Source organism: Hevea brasiliensis, chromosome 1 (assembly GCF_030052815.1).
Source record: "Hevea brasiliensis isolate MT/VB/25A 57/8 chromosome 1, ASM3005281v1, whole genome shotgun sequence".
Classification (NCBI taxonomy): domain Eukaryota; kingdom Viridiplantae; phylum Streptophyta; class Magnoliopsida; order Malpighiales; family Euphorbiaceae; genus Hevea; species Hevea brasiliensis.
In genome coordinates this window covers 125,051,816-125,072,674 of record NC_079493.1, presented here as the reverse complement: position 1 = coordinate 125,072,674, position 20,859 = coordinate 125,051,816, and the positions used below count along the sequence as shown (strand labels likewise).

Here is a 20,859-nt window from a genome sequence, read left to right as displayed (position 1 = left end):
GAATTTGATGATAATGATTGGAAGAAAATATCTACAAATGCCAAGGCTATTAATATTCTTCATTGTGCTCTTGATATTAATGAGTATAATCGTGTTTCAGGATGTCAAACTGCAAAAGAAATATGGGACAAACTAGAAGTCACATATGAAGGAACTGATATGGTAAAAGAGTCAAAGGCAAACCTCCTCATCCGTGATTATGAATTATTTGAGATGAAACACGTGAAACTATTCTTTGAGATGAGTACCAGATTTACAGACCTTGTAAATCTACTTAAAGCTCTAGGAAAGAGATTTGAAGAACAAGAACTTGTAAAGAAAATTTTGAGGTCTCTTCCAAAGACGTGGGAAGCAAAGACTACTGTTATTCAAGATACCAAGGATTTCAGAAAATACACCTATGATGAGCTGATTGGTTCTCTCATTGCACATGAGATGATTTATAAGAAAGATGAGAATGAAGGTGATCAAAAGAAAAAGAAAGGGATAGCTTTCATATCCGAAAAAGTAGATGAGAAAAAGAAAAATGTTGCTCTTAAAGCTAGTTCAAGTGATGATTCAAGTGCTTCAAGTGATGATGATGAAGATATGGCTATGATAGTCAAAAGATTCAAAAGAGCATTTAGAAAAAGTGGAAGCAAATACAAGAAGTTCACAAAGAAATATGCTCCAAAGACTCCAAATCATTCAAGTGAAATAGTTTGTTATGAGTGTAACAAACCAGGCCACATTAAGCCAAAATGTCCTACTTTGAAGAAGAAAAATAAGTTTAGAAAGGACAAAAGCAAAAAGGCAATGGCAGCAACATGGAGTGATAGTGACTCTTCATCAAATGATGAAACAAGTGACAAAGAGGCTGCAAACACTTGTATGATGGCAATTGAAGAAAAAAGCGAATGCTCACACATCGAAGATAGTGAAAATGAGGTAAATCTTGAACTTTCTAATGTTGATGAATTAGAACTTGCATTTGTGAAGACATATGATAAATATAGAACTTTTAAAAAGAAATGCAAAATTTTAGTTCATGAAAATTGTGCTTTAAGATCAGAAAATATTTCATTAAGTATGGTTTCAAAGGAAAATGAATTTTATAAATCTCAAATGAAATTATTTAAGGAAGTTAATGATGAGCTTCAAAGATCAAAAGAAGTGTGTGAACAACTTCTTGAGAAAAACAGAATTCTTGAAGAAAAAGTTGAATCTTTGACAAGAGATTTATCTAAATTTACAAAAGGTAAAGAAACACTTGATATACTTCTTGGGAATCAAAGATCCACAAATGAAAAATCTGGAATTGGATATGATGGATTTATGAAGTATGAAAAATACAAACAATTTTTTGTTAAAGCTACATCCTTTTCTCAACCGAGTATTACATGCTTTTATTGTAATCATAGAGGTCATATGATTAATGCTTGTCCTATTAGGAAATGAACCTTTAAGGCAAAGAAAGTATGGGTGCCTAAAGGAACCCTACCTAATGTTACTAACATTCAAGGACCCAAAGTTGCTTGGGTACCTAAGAACATTAAGCGATTTCAGTGTCCGCTAAGGAGTATGCTGGAAACAGAACATTGGTACATTGACAGTGGCTGCTCTAGGCACATGATAGGAAATAAAGGCAAGTTTTCCTCTCTTACTTTGAAAGAAGAAGGTTATGTCAAATTTGGTGATAAAAGTAAAGCTAAAATTATTGGATGTGGAACTATTGGTAAAAATCCTTGCATTGAGAATGTTGCATTAGTACAAGGATTAAAGTATAATCTTTTAAGTGTAAGTCAATTATGCGACAATGGTTTTAAAGTCGTTTTTACTTCTTCACATTGTGAGATTCATGGAAATAATGTTATGTTTGCTGGTGCTAGAATAGATAATATTTACCTACTTGATTTAACAAGTCTTGAAGAAAATTGTGAAACATGCTTTATGACTTCAGATGATAGTGCATGGTTATGGCATAGAAAATTAGGACATGCTAGCATGAGTATACTTGCTAAACTTTCTAGAAGGAACCTTGTTAGAGGACTTCCAAAGCTAAGATTTGAAAAAGAATTTCAATGCAAAGCTTGTGCACTTGGTAAGCATACAAAATCATCTTTTAAATCCAAAAACACTGTAACTACGTCTAGACCATTGGAATTATTACATCTTGATCTTTTTGGTCCAATCACACCTAGAAGTCTAGGAGGCAAGGCTTATACATTTGTAATTGTTGATGATTTTTCAAGATTCACATGGACTTTCTTTCTTGCTCATAAAGATGAAACCTTTGATATATTTGAAGCTTTTTGCAAAAGAACTCAAAATGAAAAAGGATATTCCATTACATCATTGAGGAGTGATCATGGAAAAGAATTTGAAAATAATTTGTTTGAAAATTTCTGCTCTCAAAATGGTATTTATCATACATTTTCAGCTCCTAGAACTCCACAACAAAATGGAGTTGTTGAAAGGAAAAATAGATCTTTGCAAGAAATGGCAAGAACAATGCTGAATGAAAATAGTTTACCAAAATATTTCAAGTGAAAGTGTAAATACAGCATGCTACATTTTGAACAGAGTTTCCATTAGAGCTATTTTAAAGAAAACTCCTTATGAACTTTGGAAAGGAAGAAAACCCAATATTGCATATTTTCATGTCTTTGGTTGCAAATGTTACATTTTGAATAACAAAGACAGCAATCTCAAGAAATTTGATGCTAAATCCTGTGAAGGAATATTTCTAGGCTATTCAACAAATAGCAAAGCATATAGGATCTTCAATAGAAAAACATTGACCATGGAAGAATCAATGCATATACTTTTTGATGATGCTAACACTTCCTTGCAAAGGAAAGATTCTTGTGATGATGAAATTGAGCAGATTCTGAATTCAAAGAAGTCGAATAATGATGAGCTTGAATCAAAAGAACAAGTGGAGGATGATCAAAATGACAAAGAAGAAGAACTCCCTTGCTCCACAAATGTTGAAATTCAAGAAGACTCCCAACCAAATGTGGAAGAACTACAAATTGAGGAACCTCAACATCAAGATATTCCACAAGAATGGAGGTACCATAGAAATCGTTCCAAAGATGACATTCTTGATAGTCCATCACAAAGAATGATGACAAGAGCTCAACTTAGAAGATATTTTGGTAATGTTGCTTTTGTTTCTCAATTTGAACCCAAAACATATGATGATGCTCAAAATAATAAAAATTGGCTTTTTGCTATGCAAGAGGAATTAAATCAATTTGAAAGAAACAAAGTTTGGAAACTTGTTCCTAAACCTAAAAAGCACTCTGTTATCGGAACTAAATGGGTATTTAGAAATAAGATGGATGAAAAAGGACATGTAGTTAGAAATAAAGCTAGACTAGTAGCTCAAGGATACAACCAAGAGGAAGGTATTGATTTTGATGAAACCTTTGCTCCGGTTGCTAGAATTGAAGCTATTAGAATGTTGTGTGCATTTGCATGTTTTAAGAATTTCATGCTTTATCAAATGGATGTTAAAAGTGCATTTTTAAATGGATATATTGATGAAGAAGTTTATGTAGCTCAACCTCCTGGTTTTGAAGACCCTCACTTTCCAAATCATGTTTACAAGCTTACTATAGCTCTCTATGGTTTAAAGCAAGCTCCTAGAGCATGGTATGAGAGACTTAGTAAATTTTTGCTTCAAAATGATTTTAAAAGAGGAAAAGTGGACACTACTCTTTTCATTAAGAAAATAGGAAAAGACATGCTTATTGTGCAAATTTATGTAGATGATATTATTTTTGGTGCTACTAACCACTCTCTTTGTAAGAAATTTTCCAACATGATGAAAAGTGAATTTGAAATGAGTATGATGGGTGAACTTACCTTCTTTCTTGGATTGCAAATTAAGCAAATGAAGGATGGAATTTTTATAAATCAGTCCAAGTACATAAAGGATATGCTAAAGAAGTTCAAAATGGAAGATATGAAAAGTATCGGAACTCCCATGAGCTCAACAATTAAATTGGAGAAAGATGAAAAAGGTAAAGAGGTAGATAACAAATTTTATAGAGGTATGATTGGTTCTTTACTCTACTTGACAGCATCTAGACCAGATATTCATTTCAGTGTATGTTTATGTGCAAGATTTCAATCATGTCCAAAAGAATCTCATCTTGTAGCAGTTAAGAGAATTTTTAAATACCTCATTGGCACTCACAACATTGGCTTATGGTATCCAAAATGTGAATCATTTGATCTTATTGGTTATAGTGATTCAGATTTTGCTGGTAGTAGATTGGACAGAAAAAGCACTTCTGGAACTTGTCAATTTCTAGGTCATGCATTAGTTTCATGGCACAGTAAAAAGCAAACTTCTGTTGCACTTTCTACTGCAGAAGCTGAATATATTGCAGCTGGGAGTTGTGTTGCACAGATTTTGTGGATGAAACAACAGCTTGAAGACTTTAAAATTAAATTTGATCACATTCCCATAAGATGTGACAATACTAGTGCTATAAACCTATCAAAAAATCCTGTTCAACACTCTAGAAGCAAGCATATTGAAATTAGACATCATTTTATTAGGGATCATGTTCAAAATGGTGATATTCAAATCGAATTTGTCCCTTCTGAAAAACAGCTTGCTGACATTTTTACAAAGCCACTTAATGAGGAAATTTTCTGCAAAATAAGAAGAGAACTTGGTATGATTGATGCTTTTGATTAAGTTTTGATGCATTCTCATGTTTCCATATGAAAATGAAATGATATATGTTGGTTTGTAGTGTTAAAGATGCATTCTGATATTTTTGGTGCAATTTGAAAAATTCTGGGTCATATCAGATATGAACAGTAATCTGCAGAATTTGATCTCAGTGGCATACTAATCCATTTGCTAATTTTCTTGTTTGCTAAATGCTTTACCACTGCTCCTACTTTTTCGTTGGCAAACTGGAAGTCAGGTCTGATTGCACTAAAACTCTAAAATTTTTTTTTCGAGCGCCTATTCTGCATGTTTAAAGCCCATATTACTTAAATACCCCTCTACTTAGAGTATTGCATCTTTATGTATTTAAGGGCAAAATGGACTTTTAACACATTAATTTGCGCGGGATTCAATTTTTTTCTGAACCATCAATCTTCTCATCGTCTCTCCTCTGCTACACGCTACCCATTCTCTGCAAACTTCTACAGTTGTGTCTTTTTAGTTTTAAAATTCAAAACCCCTCTCATTTCCGTCACCTCGTCTCCCAAGACCCGAACGAACGCATTTCCACTTGCAAACCCATTACGGTCGCAACCTTCCAAGCCATCGTCTCCCTTCATCATTCTTAAAATTTCCGAAACCCATTGGCAGTGAATCGATTGTATTAAGATAGAAAATCCCCAAAATTTTTCGTTTCCGTTATTTCTCTAAATCTGCCGAAAGAAATTATTTCCTGTTGAACATTTTTTTTGCTTGAATCAATTCGCACTCTCTATCTCTGCATATCTCAGGTTTAAAATCTAAAACTTTAATGGAATCGTGTTTTACATTTTGTCTATGCTTGTTTTATTTGCTTGCGCAATATGCTGATTATTTTATGTTTGATTTGCTCTCGCTTGTTTGTTCTGTTTTAGCACTCAGTTGTTTATTTTTTTTGGCATTAACATTTCGTAAAAATGTTGTGTTTAACAAAATCATGAATCGGTTGCCGTTGATTCTTAAGAACCTGAATATCTCTTGCTGTCTGTTCTATTTTTATGACATTGCGCTCTGTTATGCTAAATGAATGCCGATATGCTTCGATTGATTATATATATAAATATATATTGGCTGCTCACATCGCTAAATTTATAATCTCAGTCCTCACTGTCCTTACGGCCTAATTTGCTTCTGAGATTGGTTATGGCGCGAGACAAAGGAAAAGGGAAAGCCAAAATCCCCACATATTCATCATCAGACTCAACTGACGCAAATATTCCTGCGTCACCTCCTCCACAAAAAGATGCTCCTCTGGTAATTGGCAAATCAAAAGAAACACCCAAGAAAAGAACCAGTGAGCCAGTTCAAGAAAAGGGAACCAAAAAGAAAAAGACTTCAAAAGCTCCAGTTGTGCATATGGAAAGGGCTATTTATGAGCCAAGGTATATCCACTGGCCTACTTTTATTGAAGTTTCTGTTCCTTTACAATCCTTATTTGAATATCAAAAATGGGATAAATTGTGCTCTGACACTGAAGGAGTGTATGTGGATTTAGTTCAAGAATTCTATAAGAATTTGAGGGTTGATGATTCTGACAAAGATGAGTCTTTTAAGGTGAAAATGAAAGGGAAAATCTATGAAGTGACAGTTGCTAGATTAGCTAAAGCCCTAGGAATTCCAAACAGTGGGAATAAAATCTGCTCCCACAAAGATGTTTTTGCTGTTGGTGGGTTTAACAAAAGAGATTTTGAGGGTGAGGTGTTTAAAGGGGAAGTGAAGGATAAAACTAGCATTACTCATGCTCATCAACACATTAAAATTCTTCATAGTTTTATCATTTATGTGTTGAATCCTAGAACTGGCAGTCCCAACTATTTGAGTACCCTTGATCTCTGCATAATTTGGCATATTGTGAACCAAATTGAATTTAATCTTGCCTATTTTATGTTGAAGCAAATCATGAAATGGAAACCACCTTACAAGCTACCTTATGCCCATCTTCTTAATAGTCTGTTTAGAGACTTTGGGATACCTTTGGAAACCGAGAAACTTAGGACCAATATGATCCCAATCACAAGTTTGCAAAAAGATGATGATGGTAGAAAGCTTAGATTTGAACAAGGTCCTAGTTCCAAAGATAGTGCAAGTGGTACTGTTAATGTTGAAGGTATTTTGGAGGAAGTGAAAAACTTGAGGGAATTTGTTGAAATGGAACTTGGAGAGCTACAGAAATTTAGAGGTTTTCAAACTGTTCTTATGAATGCTCTTGATTCTAAAGTTGATGGGACTTTGATGTTAATGTACAAGATTGTGGAAGAATTGTTTAAAATCAAAGTTCATTTGGGTATTTCAACCACTGAGGCTGGAGAAACCAGTAAGGCTGCTACTGGTTCTATTCCTCAAGCCGAGAAAGAAAAAGAAAAAGAGGAAGAGAAAGAAAAAGAGGAAGAAGAAGAAACAGAAGAAGAAGAAGAAGAAACAGAAGAAGAGGAAGAGAAAGAAACAGAAGAAGAAGAAGAAGAGAAAGAGGAAGAAAAGGAAGAAGAGGAAGAAGCTGAAGCAGAAAAAGATGACAATGATTCTGATGATGAGAATGGTAATGGAGGCAGCAAAGAAGGTAGTGGGAAGGATATGAGTGACTCAGAATCTGAGGCAAAACCAGAGACCCCTGCTCCTGCTGCTCCTGCAAAAGGAAAGGGAAAAACAGCTCAAAAGGAACAAAGAAGCAAACAAAAAGAGGAAACTGGTAAACCCTCTGGCAAAAAGACTAAAACTGGCAAAAAGTCTGCAGCTGAGTCTGGTACTACTGCTGTCACTGAGTTAGCAGCTGGGCCTATTGTTCCTTTGACACCCGGAACTGAATTGGCTGCTGCAATTCTTCAAACCTTGAGTGACAAACCTGTCAAGCCCAAAAAGCTGAAAATAGCAGCTCCAAAACCAATCAGAAGAAGCTCTAGGCTGAAAGGATAAACTGAATTCTGATTGAATTTTGTCTAACAGTCTGTCTGTTAGTTTGCTACTTAGTTTGCTACTTTTGGTTTTTCTGAACTTTAAATTAGTCTGCTATATCAGTTATTGTTTTGACTGTTTATTCACTGCACTTAAACTGAATTTTGATTTATTCACATGTGCATGCTTTCTCCCGTATTTTTTTTGATGCTGACAAAAAGGGGGAGAAAAGTAATGAATGAGTAATCTTGTTGATATTACTTGTGGTTGATATAGTTTGTGATTACTCATGGTTGATATAGTTTGTGAATAGTATATTGTTGATATAACTTTATGGTGTGCATATTGTTGATATAACTTGTGAATGATATACAGTTTGTGATTAGTGTGCATATTGTGCATATTTAGTTAGTATCTTTAGTCACACTTGACTCCTTAAGAAAACGCTTAAGAATATTTCATTGAAATTATTAAGGGGGAGTTATTTGTGATTAATTGTTGATATAAGCACATACATAGGGGGAGTTATTCTCACATATACATTCATACATATACTTACGCTTATCAATACTTACATGGTGATTCAATTGAGTTTTGTCATCATCAAAAAGGGGGAGATTGTTGACCCCACAAGCTCAAAGGAACATAGATTTTGATGATACCAAAACTCAACTAGAATCAAACTAACATTATTTTAAGTGTTGTGCTTCTCAAAGAAAAAGACCAAGGATTTTATGATGGATTCGTGCCTATGAAGAAAGGATGACATTCTAAGGATAACACAGGACGAATCAAAGGAGATAAAAGAAGAAAAGGTTACCTTCCAAGGCTGCATTGAATATCAGAATTGAAGGTACATATAGTATTAGAGTTAGTTTTATCTTTTAGGATTACTTGTGAAAAGAATTGAGGAGTAAAAGTCAATGATACTTATTTTCAATCCCTCAAAAGATTTTTCATTTAAACATCATTATTGGCCTAAAAAGTGTTTGACTATGATTTGGTGTAAAGTTTTATAGTTTTGAAAGTTATGCAGAAAAGTTTTCCTGGTATGTTAACTGGTTTGCTACTGATTTTAGTATGCTAACTGGTTTGCTATTTTCTCAAGTATGCTAACTGTCTCAACTCTGCACAACATCGCAGAAAATGACAAAATAACGGCTATTTTCTTGAAATTCGTATCTGTAACGTTCAAATGAGTTCTGCAACGATAAAAAACGTTCCAAAACTATAAATACACCTTCCTTTGGCCATTTTGCACTTAATGAAAGTCCCTCTACTGTTCAAAATCATTAAAGCTTTCATTCAAAAGTGCTCAAAGTGATTTATTGCTCATCATTGGCTTATTTACTCAACTCTTCTTTATAGATTCTGTTGTATTGAGTGAGAGTGAGTTTTAAACACATTATTATCATTTGTGAGAGGTCATTCAAGCACCTATTGAAGCTTGGTTGTGAAAAGTGTTTGGGATAACACTTGGTAGAAGTGTGAAGCTACTTGTAAAAGCTTTGGTGAGAAGATTTGTAAAGGGCTTTGTCTCTTGCCTTGAAAAGAGAAGAATAGTGGAGTGAAGACTCAAAGTGGGATTTTTGAGAGAGTGGATGTAGGCTAGTTAAAGCCGAACCACTATAAAAATTTCAGTGTTCATTTTCTCAACCCTTGCTCTTTACATTTATGCAATTTAGCTTTATGATTGAGATGCTTTTGCTGATATGAAAATTGATATCATATGCTGTTGATCTTGCTGCTATCTGAGAAAAACAGTTTACTGCTAAATCTGCTGATATCTGATATAATCTGCTTGTTGTTAAATCACGCCGCTTAGTATATCCGTATTCTCGCTCGTTCTTTGTGTTAAAAATCTATCCAGATTACTGATATATTTACTGAATGCTAATATAGTCTGTTATATCAGTATACTGATTGCATATAGGCTAACCTTGAATTAAATTGTCAATAGAGTTGTATTGTTCATATTTTATGTTAGTCAATTGAGTTGAACCTAAGCTGCAATTTTCAAAAGTTTTGAGCAAGAACCGAAAATTATTTTTTAAAGTCCAATTCACCCCCCTCTTGGACATATTTTGGGACATCAATTTGTTTATGGATTCTTGTTGATCTTTGCTTGCTTTATCATCTCAGTAAACTCTGATACAGAGCATATATAAAAAGCAGAATGTTGGTATGTTTGTGTTTCGAGATTCTATTTTCTATCCAGGCAACAATTAATAGGGAGATTTATTGTCGCATTATCACTGACTTCATTGATAAAGAATGTGTTGGGATTTGAACTCTGTTACCTTTTGTATTACGAGAAAGGTACTCAGCCATTGATCTATTTGCTGTGATCTCGACAAGGGAAACTAATACTGATTTTTGTGGCTGCAGCCATGGATGCAAATTTACCCCTGTGGAAGCCTTATCTACAACCTGGTACTTAACAATTATATATACAATATCCTTTTACGCTCAAGTCAATAATTAGACCTCCCCAAAGAAAACCTACCTAGGACATAGGCGTGTTCACTCAAACTCCAATGCTTTAAAACTATGGACAGGAGTTTTTGACTTGGTGAAGAAATCACCTCAAAATAATGGATTGTTTAGAAAAAGTCATTTTCTTGGGAATTCTAGATGGAATAATTAACCAATAAGAAAGTGATAAACAAATAAATTAAGTCATTCAAATTTTGGAAAAAAAAAAAAATTGTCTGTGGGAGAAGTGCATTATTTGATTGAAGGTATATAAGAATGTGGTTTATTAGACCATATATAGAATATATTTTAATCTTGTTGGGTCATATGTCAAAACAATATTGAATTGTTATTTCACATGAAATCACAATTTCATTCGGTTTCCTTGTTTCCTTGTTATGTGAATTATTTATTATTTTATTTTAATAATATTTTTTATTAAATAACAAAATTTTATTGAATTAGAAATAAGAAAACACAACTTACAACAAATGAACAAGAAACAAAAATGGTTAATTTTAATAAAATAATTTAATAGGTATTTTTCTAAATTTTATATTTTTATAATTATATTATAAAATTTTGTTAATGATAAAATTCTTAATTAATTATAATTTTATTTTAAGTGTTAATGAATAAGTAAGTTGATTAATATATTAGTTTTTATTTTTTTTTAAATCACTTGATATATACCAGTAAAAGAATAAGTCAAATAAAAAAAAAACACACGTATACCACAGGGTGACTTTGAAGTTTCACAATTAAAATTTTTATATTTTAAATATAATGAGAAATGTTTTTAAAAAATAAATTAATATTTAAATTTTATAAATAATTCTTTACTGAATAATTATTTACTATATATATATATTAATATAAATTTTTAAAATAATTTTTATAATTTAATAAAAATTTAATTAAAAAATGATTTATTTTTATATGTATATAATATAATAAGTAGAATTTTGTAATGCTTGATATTGTAAACTTAAAAATTTTTAAATTTTTAAAAGATATTGTAAAAAAAAAAAGTTAAATAATTATTAATATTTTAATAATTAAATTAAATAAAAAATTAATATTTAAATAATAAATTAATTTTTATATAATAAAATATAAAATAAAAATAAAATAAATGCTATGCCATATGCCAATTTTTTAGACAGACTTATTAAGTTAGTAACACACTCTTATAATAGCTTTAACATATAGATAGATTTCTCTTTTTTTCTTATACTTTTACTCAATTCTTGGACATGATTTTTTCCGTTACTTTCTTAGGGAAAAAGAAAAAATGTGGTTTGCTGATTGCAATTCTGCCTCTTTGGGTTTTTTTTTTTTTTTACCTTGTAAATTATTATTATTATTATTATTTTTTGAGCACATTATTATTATTATTATTATTATTATTATTATTATTATTATTATTATTATTATTATTATTATTATCAAAGACATTGAAAATTAAAAGAGCGAAGTGAAATTATCTGTAAAATTCTAGTTCTTCCTAAATTATCTTCTCCTTTCTCTCTCTCTCTCTCTCTCTCTCTCTCGGTCTCTCTCTTTCCTCCTGCTTCTTCAGCTCCACTTTCTCTCCTTTCCTCTGTTCTTCTGTTTGGCTTGTGGCTCTGACACAACAGTAAATTTAGTATTCTTACCCACTTATGCGAAAATTTGTATTCATTTGTGATTTTGCAGGAGAAAAATACGGAAATTTTCATTTGTCGTATGCAAACGGTAGGGAAATGCTTGCTTGTCGTTATGAAGATTAAGTTCATTGTCGTTAGTGAAGGACACGGAGAAATTTCCCTTCTTGTGAGAAACATTACCTTCATATTTCCTTTTAACGACGGAAAATTTTCCTTTCATTTAGAAACGGTAGGAAATTACCTATTTTGTGAAAGATAACGATGGTTCTGAATCGAATTAAGTCCCCCCTAATGGAACTTCTTGATCCTAATTTTAATTTGAAGCTCGCTGTTTTGCATTGTGAATTGCTGATAGCCCATCAGTTCCAAAATCAAATGCTCCAATCTGTGACAACGCTCCCAGTTTTTGACTGTATCATATCGTGTTTAAATTGGGTACGAAAGATAACTCCGCTGGTTTCCTGAATTCTGCGATGCATCTCTTCTGCATTATAAATATGAAACTTAAGGAATTAATCAGATCAATTCAAATTAAATAGTCATCAAGTTGAAATTATGAATAGATTGACAACTGTGGTGGCCATGTCAAACGTAAGCTTTCTTATTTATGTATTGATGATGTTTTTCTTTTTTACTGTCCCCTCAGCTAGTTCCAAAGGTGACCACAGAGTGCCTAGCAAGCACGTTGCCCTGTTCGTTTTTGGAGATTCAGTATTTGATCCTGGAAATAATAACTTTCGCAATATTTCCAATGATTCCAAGGCAAATTTCTGGCCATATGGGGAGACATTCTTCAAATTTCCAACCGGAAGATATACTGATGGCCGAATTCTCCCAGACTTCTTATGTAAGTGCATCTCTCACTAATATTTCTTTTAAGAGCATACCTTCATGTCATCTGCTGCATTTAAGATTTTTAAATAACTTTAAAGTATTAGTCGAATCCTAATTAATAACAAGTGAGGAGTCTTATTCTTATTAACTGAACTAACCATGTTGTTTTGGGTTCGTATAATAATTTTCACAGAAAAACAAAGCCATTTATTTATACATTGATTGGTGTGTTGGATGCAGCTATGTACCTTAGAATACCATTGTGGAAACCGTATTTAGCACCTGGAAAACATAATCTCCTCCACGGAGCCAACTTTGCCAGTGGTGGTGCAGCTGTGCTCCCTGAATATAGTGTTGAAGGACCGGTAAACCGATCCTGCATGATCATACTGAAATATATGGGATACTGAGAAAAAAAAAGGTATTAAGAATGATCAAATAGAGACGCTTCAATTTTTCTCCTCGTCTGCAGGTTTCCTTCAGCGAACAACTAAGCTATTTCGAGGATGTGGCTGGTTTGCTAAAGAAGCAGATAGGTGATGAGGAAGCAAAGGAGATGCTAAAGCGAGCAGTTTACCTATCTAGCCTTGGAGGCATTGACATCTTATTTAGTGATGTTTACATCAATGGTACTCAAGTACAACGACAGGAACTCATAAACATGGTCATTGGCAATATAACTCAAGGGATCAAGGTGAAATTTTTAATTTTTTGAATTTATAAAAAATAATTTCAGTAAATAAATGTCGCAATAGACCCTTTTTGTTGTGGTGACTTAATAAGCTGATTAAATATTTTTGCAGAAAATATATGCAATAGGAGGGAGGAAATTTGCATTCCAAAATGTTGGTCCGATAGGTTGCATGCCAGTAGTAAGACAAATACTTCTACTAGAAAGTGTCAGTAGTGATGAATGTTATGAAGATCTATTAAATCTGGCAACCCTTCATAATGATGCTCTAGCAAAGGCTATTAAGGAACTAGAGACCCAATTGCCAGGGTTCAAATACTTGATTTATGATTACTACAATTTACTACTTGACAGAATAAAAAACCCGTCAGAGTATGGTAGGCTAATTAATTAATTACCCTATATAATGCTCTTAATTACTATTAATCTTTAGATTAAAACTAGTTGATTATATGTTGTGCAGGGTTCAAAGAAGGGTTGATTGGTTGTTGTGGGAATGGGACATTTCGTGGATATAGTTGTGGAGTAGAGCCATATGAGTTATGCAGTGAGCCGAGTGAATATGTGTGGTTCGATGGTGGCCATCCTACTGAACATGCCTATGCACAATTAGCTAAGCTCGTGTGGAAAGGTGGACAAAAGGCTACGAAGCCCTTTAACATGAAGCAACTATTTGAACTTGATTAAACTTACAAATTAGATCATGTTCCATTTTATTACTATTAATGTTACAAATAAAGTGGCTGCAGCAATTAATAATGAGTTTTAACTCAGCAATAACATGAGGCCTTGAATTTGAATAAAAAAGGTAACAATAGCTATTATTCATGAACCTCTTGTGTAAAATTTATCAGTATAATAAAAGTAGATTTTGTTTTTGTTTGAGAATTTGGGTTTTTTTTTCCAACAAACAATCCACAATTATTTGAAAGATTGAAATTCCTATGCACCAAACTTTCCACTTATCACATGTTCCAAAAATGCCCAAGTTAGGTTGATGCTGGCAGTAAATTTGACATCTATAAAAATTATAAAAGAACTAAGAAATTTTGGAATAAGAATTCTGATATTTATTACCCTATAAATCAAAGATATATATAAAAAATTACAGCTAACAAATAGGTTCCTAATCAAGCTAAACTACCAAAATTGTATCAGAATCATACAACAAAAGGTAAGAACAGATATGCACACAAAAATTTCAAAACAAACGCACTAAATAAATGCAAAATAAGTAGCAGCTAACAGCTGCCTTTCCAATAGCCCCCCTCAAGTTGGAGCATGGAGATCTCGAATGCCCAACTTGCGAAGAAAAAAGTCAAACTGATCTTTTCCCAATGCCTTTGTGAAGATATCCACAGGTTGCATTGAACTACGTACATAATATGTTTGAATGTTACCATTCAATATCTCATCACGAATAAAATGACAGTCCATTTCAATATGCTTGGTACGTTCATGATAGACAGGATTAGTAGCTATATGCAGACCTACCTGACTATCACAATATAAATTCATAGGTTCAGTATGCGCCACACCAAGAGAATTCAATAATCCTTTCAACCATTTAAGTTCACAAGTTGTAGTACTCATAGGTCGATATTCAGCTTCAGCGGCTGAGCGAGACACTGTCTGTTACTTTTTAGTCTTCCACGAGATAGGAGATTCACCCAAAAGAACAAAATAACCGGTCAAAGACCGTCTCGTCAAAGGACAACTAGCCCAATTAGAATCACAGTAAGTAGACAATTTGATATCACAATTGGCATGCAGTAGTATACCCTGACCTGGATTTCCTTTCAAATAATGCACAACTCTAACAGCTGCCTCCCAATGAGCTTTCTTCGGTTGTTGCATGAACTGAGCAAAAATATGCACATAATAAGATAACTCGGGCCGAGTTATTGTTAGATAAATAAGCTGTCCCACCAGAAGCCTATACTGAGCAGGGTCATCCACATCATCACTCTCGGTAAGGGCCAGCTTGTAATTTTGTTCAAGAGGAGTTTTAGCCAGCTTGCAACCCAGTAATCCAACTTCTGAAATTACATCCAACGCATACTTACGTTGACACAAGAAAATACCATTCGAGTTTCTGGCTACTTCAATCCCTAAGAAAAATTTCAGCTTCCCCAAGTCTTTCAAATGAAAGAAACGACTCAAATAGTTTTTGAATTTTTGTACAGCGGAAACATCATTACTGGAGATAATAAGGTCATCCACATAAATAAGCGCATTCAATTGAATAGTCCCAGCTCGAAAAGTGAACAAAGAGTTATATGAATATGATTGCTGAAATCCATAAGCTTTCAGAGATGCTGCCAATTTCGCAAACCAACATCTAGGTGCTTGCCGCAAACCGTATAGAGATTTCCGGAGTTTACAAACCTTCCCTGGTGATTGAGAAGCAAATCCAGGCGGCATCTTCATGTAAACCTCTTCCTCCAAATCACCGTGTAAGAAAGCATTTTGGACATCCATCTGATAGAGTTCCCAATTCTTTGCAGAAGAAACGGCAAGAAAGGTGTGCACAGTAACCATTTTTGTTGTAGGAGCAAAAGTCTCCTGATAATCTATGCCTTCAACTTAATTATTTTCCAATATCACTAACTGCGCCTTGTATCATTCAACACTTCCATCAGAATTGTATTTAATTTTGTATACCCACTTGTTTCCTATTGCTTTCTTCCCAAATGGCAGATTTTCAACTGTCCATGTACCATTATCCTCCAAAGCCTGTATTTCTTTTCTCATAGCCACTCTCCACCGTTCATCCTTAACTGCTTCTGCATAAGAGCTTAGTTCATGTCCTGTAGTAATGGCTGCCAAAAAACATCGGTGTTGTGCAGAGAATTTATCATAACCCACATAATGTGCTATAGAGTAAGGCATACCTGAGGAATCAGATTGGGAAGGTGAGCATACCGAGGGGCTTGTTTTGATGGCGTTTGTCACATAATCCTTCAAACGAACACTAGGTTGCTTGGCCCTTTGCCCCCTACCTAGTTGCTCTTTAACAACTTCACCTCTATCCACTCCCTCACTGTTTTCATGGATCAATTCTTCCGTTTCAGGATTCACCTCACTTTATCTACCCACACTTTCATCGTGCTCCTTTCCCTAGTTGTTCTCTAAACTATCAACTTCATCACCCAACTCCTCAACTCCATTTTTAATGAGTTCATCACCCATTGTTTTCTCATTTGCATATGGAAATTCTGTTTCAGCGAATACTACGTCTCTTGATACAAAGTATTCTTTAGTTTTCAAATCATACAATCTCCATCCCTTCTTTTCAAATGGATACCCAACAAAATCACACCTACGACTTCTACTACCAAATTTATCTTTATCTCGATTCAGATTATGCGCATAGCACAAACAACTGAAAATCCGAACGTGTTTGTAAGAAGGTACTTTCCCAAAGAGCATCTCATATGGGGTTTTACCATTTAATAACATAGACGGAGTCCTATTAATCAAATACCCGGCTGCAAGTACACATTCTCCCCAAAATTCTATGGGTAAATTTGCTTGAAAACGCAAGGCTCTTGCCACATTAAGAATATGGCAATGTTTTCTTTCCACTCGGCCATTTTATTGAGGTGTTCCTACATAGGAAGTCTGATGCAACATCCCTTGTTCATCAAAATATTCTTTCAAGCACATAAATTCACTTCCGTTATCACTTCTGACAATTTTCACATTTTTTTCAAATTGGCGTTTAACCATCACAACAAATTTCTTAAGAACACAAGCTACTTCTTGTTTTCCATTCAGCAAATATATCCAAATAGCACGAGAGTAATCATCAACAATTGTTAAGAAGTAATTGCTCCATAAGAAGTTGGAACTCTATAAGGTCACCACAAATCACAATGTATCAATTCAAAATAACCATCAGCTTTATTGTCACTAAAAAAGAAAATCTCTCTTGTTTGCTTTGCTCTAAAACAAACTTCACAAGTTTTATTAGTTTTCCTAGCTATGCTACCAGCTTCTGGAGTTAACTCTATCACCTTATAAGAAGGATGACCCATTTTCTTATGCTAAAGCTCAAAAGACCCCACATCAGCTACCTTGCAAGCATGTACCGATGTCACTCCCTTGAGAAAGTACAGCCCCTCGCGTTGCTCACCCACTCCAATCAGGTTCCTCGAATTTAAGTCCTGTATAGAACAAATTTTGTTAGTGAGTTGAATAACCAAATTTGAATCATTAAGTAGTTGTGATACAGAGATCAGATTGCAATTCAAATTTTGCACATAAAGGACTCGTTGCAATTTCAAGTCTCCTCCAAGCAACACAGTTCCTTCTTTTACCGCCAATGTCTTTTCTCCATTAGGTAACCCGACTGAGCATGGCACAATGTCACACAATTCACTAAAAAATGCCAACGTTCCTGTCATATGATGGGAAGCTCCTGCGTCAATAATCGAAGGAAATATCCTCTGCGAACCTGTCAGCCTCTCATTGCCACCATTCTGACAAGAATTCAACATGCCCAGCAAAGTAGCCCACTGCTCTTCATTTAATCCACTAAGACCCTTTCGATCTGAATCTGTCACAATTCCATGCCCACCATCAACTCCAATTGCTTGTGTGGCGTTGGCATGAGCAACTCCTCCTTTGCTACATCCTGCTCTATTGTCACGTTTTTTACCACCTCCTCGTCCAATAGAAGTTCCACGTGGTCTATTACCCCACCATTCTGGATAACCTATCAGCTGGAAACAACTTTCAGCATCATGTCCCTCTCGGTTGCAATTAGAACAAATTGAGGATTTTTCTTTATCCCCCACTGAATTTCAACTACCTGCTCGAATTGCAAAACTCATAGGATTGCCTCTTTCTTCCTTGGTTCGTGTCATAGTTCACACCCGCTCTTGCTGAACAACCATAGCATCAAATTGGGCAAGGGTTCAATGCTCAAAATATTAGAGCGCACTGTTCCATATCCTTCTTCATCCAAGCCCATAAAAAACTGATGAACTCTCTCTTCTTCACACTTTCTTTCTAATTCAATGGTAAGATTGCATCTGCAGCCTACACAAATACACACTAGTATCTGATCATAGTTGTTTATTTCATCCCATAACATTTTGAGTCTTCTAAAATAGGACACGATCGGTTGACCTTCCTGCCTATAATTTGCCAGATTCGATCTCAGTTGCTACATTCATGGACCATTCCCAATCGAGAACCTCTGTTTAATATCCTCCCACAGATCCTTTACATTCTCCATGTGAGAGATGGTCGAGCGAAGCGTCGGTTCAATGGTGTTAAACACCAAAGAAACCAGTATAGAGTTAACCGTCCACCAATCTTCGAGTTTTAGTGAGTCATCTGCTGGTTGCTTGACAGATCCATCAATAAAACCATATTTCTTTTTGGCCCGCAATGCAGTCCGCATAGCTCGCGCCCATTCTTCGTAATTCTCGCCCTTCAACTGAACTTGGGTAATCAAGTTACCTGGGTTGTCATTCGAATTCAGTGTGTAAGAATTAGAAATTTTCTTCCCTGATCCAGAACTCTCATTTTTCTTTTCATCAGCCATGGCTCTGATACCATGTAAAAGAACTAAGAAATTTTGGAATAAGAATTGTGATATTTATTACCCCAGAAATCAAAGATATATATAAAAAATTACAGCTAACAAATAGGTTCCTAATCAAGCTAAACTATTAAAACTGTATCAGAATCATACAACAAAAGGTAAGAACAGATATGTACACAAAAATTCCTAAACAAATGCCCTAAATAAATGCAAAATAAGTGGCAGCTAATAGCTGCCTTTCCAATAAAAATAGCAAAGAATGTGGGAATTCTCATGTAAAAACACGAAAAATTCGCCCAAAAGAAAATAATGTAAAGCCCAACGTTTGTTTATGGATTCTTCTTGATCTTTGCTTGCTTTCTCATCTCAGTAAACTCCGATAGAGTGCATAAAAAGCAGCACGTCGGCATGTTTGTGTCTGGCGATTCTGTTTTGATCCAGGCAACAATAACTACGTAAATATAAGCGTCCTAGATCGGGCAAATTATTGGCCATATGGGGAGACCTTCTTCAAGTTTCCAACAGGAAGATTCTGTGATGGTCGCATTGTCCCTGACTTCATTGGTAAAGAATATTATGTAATTCCAATTCTAATTCATTGCTTTTTTTTGGTACTTCAAAAATTGTTGAAGGGTGATGAGGTTGTCAGGATTTGAATTCTGTGAGCTTATGTATTACGAGCTAGCTAGGCTCTTGTCCACTGAGCTACTTGCCATGATCTCGACAAGGGAAACAAATACCGAATTTTGTGGCTGCAGCCATGGATTTAAAGTTACCCCTGTGGAAGCCTTATCTACAACCGGGTCATCAGCAATTCAGTAATGGAGCCAATTTCGCTTGTGGTGGATCTGGTGTTCTTCCTGAGATTAATCCAGGAACGGCATTTGCTATAGCAACTTATCAAATTTAGTGATCACACTTAGAATTTTTATTGGAAGAAATTCCAATTTAATTTATGAGTTTAATCTTTAATTTTTCTTGCATAAAACTTTATATTTGTAATTTAAATCTGTGAGAATATACAGAAAGTTGAACTGAAAAGAAAGTGGAGAATAATTATAGTAGAAAGAAATCATTTTTTAACTGCAAAAGGTTATTAAAAGTTGACACTGATACAAAATTCTTACTTCCCCAGATTTACCTTAAATCGCAGCTAAATTTCTTCAAAAAGGTGGCCTCACGGTTGAGGCAAGAGCTAGGCGAAGATGAGGGAAACAAGATTTTGGCAGAAGCAGTGTATTTATCTAGCATTGGAGGCAATGACTACCCAATGCTACAGAAGCAGAGCAAGAAGAATTTGTACAAGTGGTGATTGGCAACTTAACAGATGTGATCAAGGTAATATCTTTAGTATTAAGCAAAGAGAAATTAATATTCAATGTACTAGAAGAATTATTTCTCCTTGTATTTTAAGTCCAGATTTTGCATAAATATAAGAGAAAGATATTATATATGATATATAAAATAAATAATTATATATAGCAATGGCGAAAAAAGTGAAGACAATATTTACCTAATCACTTTTTATATTAATTTTCCTTGGATTTTCTTCTATAATCGGTCCTTTACTATGTCAGGAAATATATGAAACAGGAGGAATAAAATTCGCCTTTCAAAATGCAGGACCAATAGGTTGTCTACCATCCATAAAAGATGAGCATGGAGTCAGTGGTGACAAGTGTATTGGAAAACTCTTAAAGATAGCAACACAACATAACAATGCTTTGCTTAAAGCAACTCAAGAGCTAGAGAGCCAATTACAAGGATTCAAATACAGTTGTTGATTACTACACTTCTCTTTACAACATCATAAAAACCCTTCAAAATATGGTAAGTCATTTCCATATTTCCCACTCTATATATATATATATATATATATATATATAGTCTTTAATTATGATATATAATGCATTATCCATGTTTCGTACATAGGTTTCCAGGTAGGAGATGTTCCATGTTGTGGTGGGGCGGCTGGCAATCATTGTGGAATAGAACCCTACGAGTTTTTTATATGAAATATGGGTACGAGGCCTATATATATATATATAGT

At 34.3% G+C, this 20,859-nt stretch overlaps 1 protein-coding gene and 1 pseudogene across 2 annotated transcripts; both read left to right on the top strand.

The window, feature by feature from the left end:
• The first annotated feature begins 12,238 nt into the window (after positions 1-12,238).
• On the top strand, positions 12,239-14,140 carry LOC110633437 (GDSL lipase). 2 transcript variants are annotated; one of them, XM_021782033.2, is made up of 5 exons: positions 12,239-12,574; positions 12,802-12,926; positions 13,034-13,255; positions 13,365-13,629; positions 13,716-14,140. In XM_021782033.2, exons 1-5 carry the CDS (start codon positions 12,283-12,285, stop codon positions 13,937-13,939), a joined length of 1,128 nt encoding a protein of 375 aa, XP_021637725.2. In that variant the 5' UTR covers positions 12,239-12,282; the 3' UTR covers positions 13,940-14,140. The 2 variants fall into 2 exon arrangements, with proteins under 2 accessions (XP_021637725.2, XP_058006442.1); XM_058150459.1 differs by having other exon boundaries at positions 13,365-13,433; positions 13,716-13,932.
• Positions 14,141-19,100: 4,960 nt separating this feature from the next.
• LOC131168953 (GDSL esterase/lipase 5-like) lies at positions 19,101-20,854 on the top strand (annotated as a pseudogene).
• Positions 20,855-20,859: the final 5 nt, after the last annotated feature.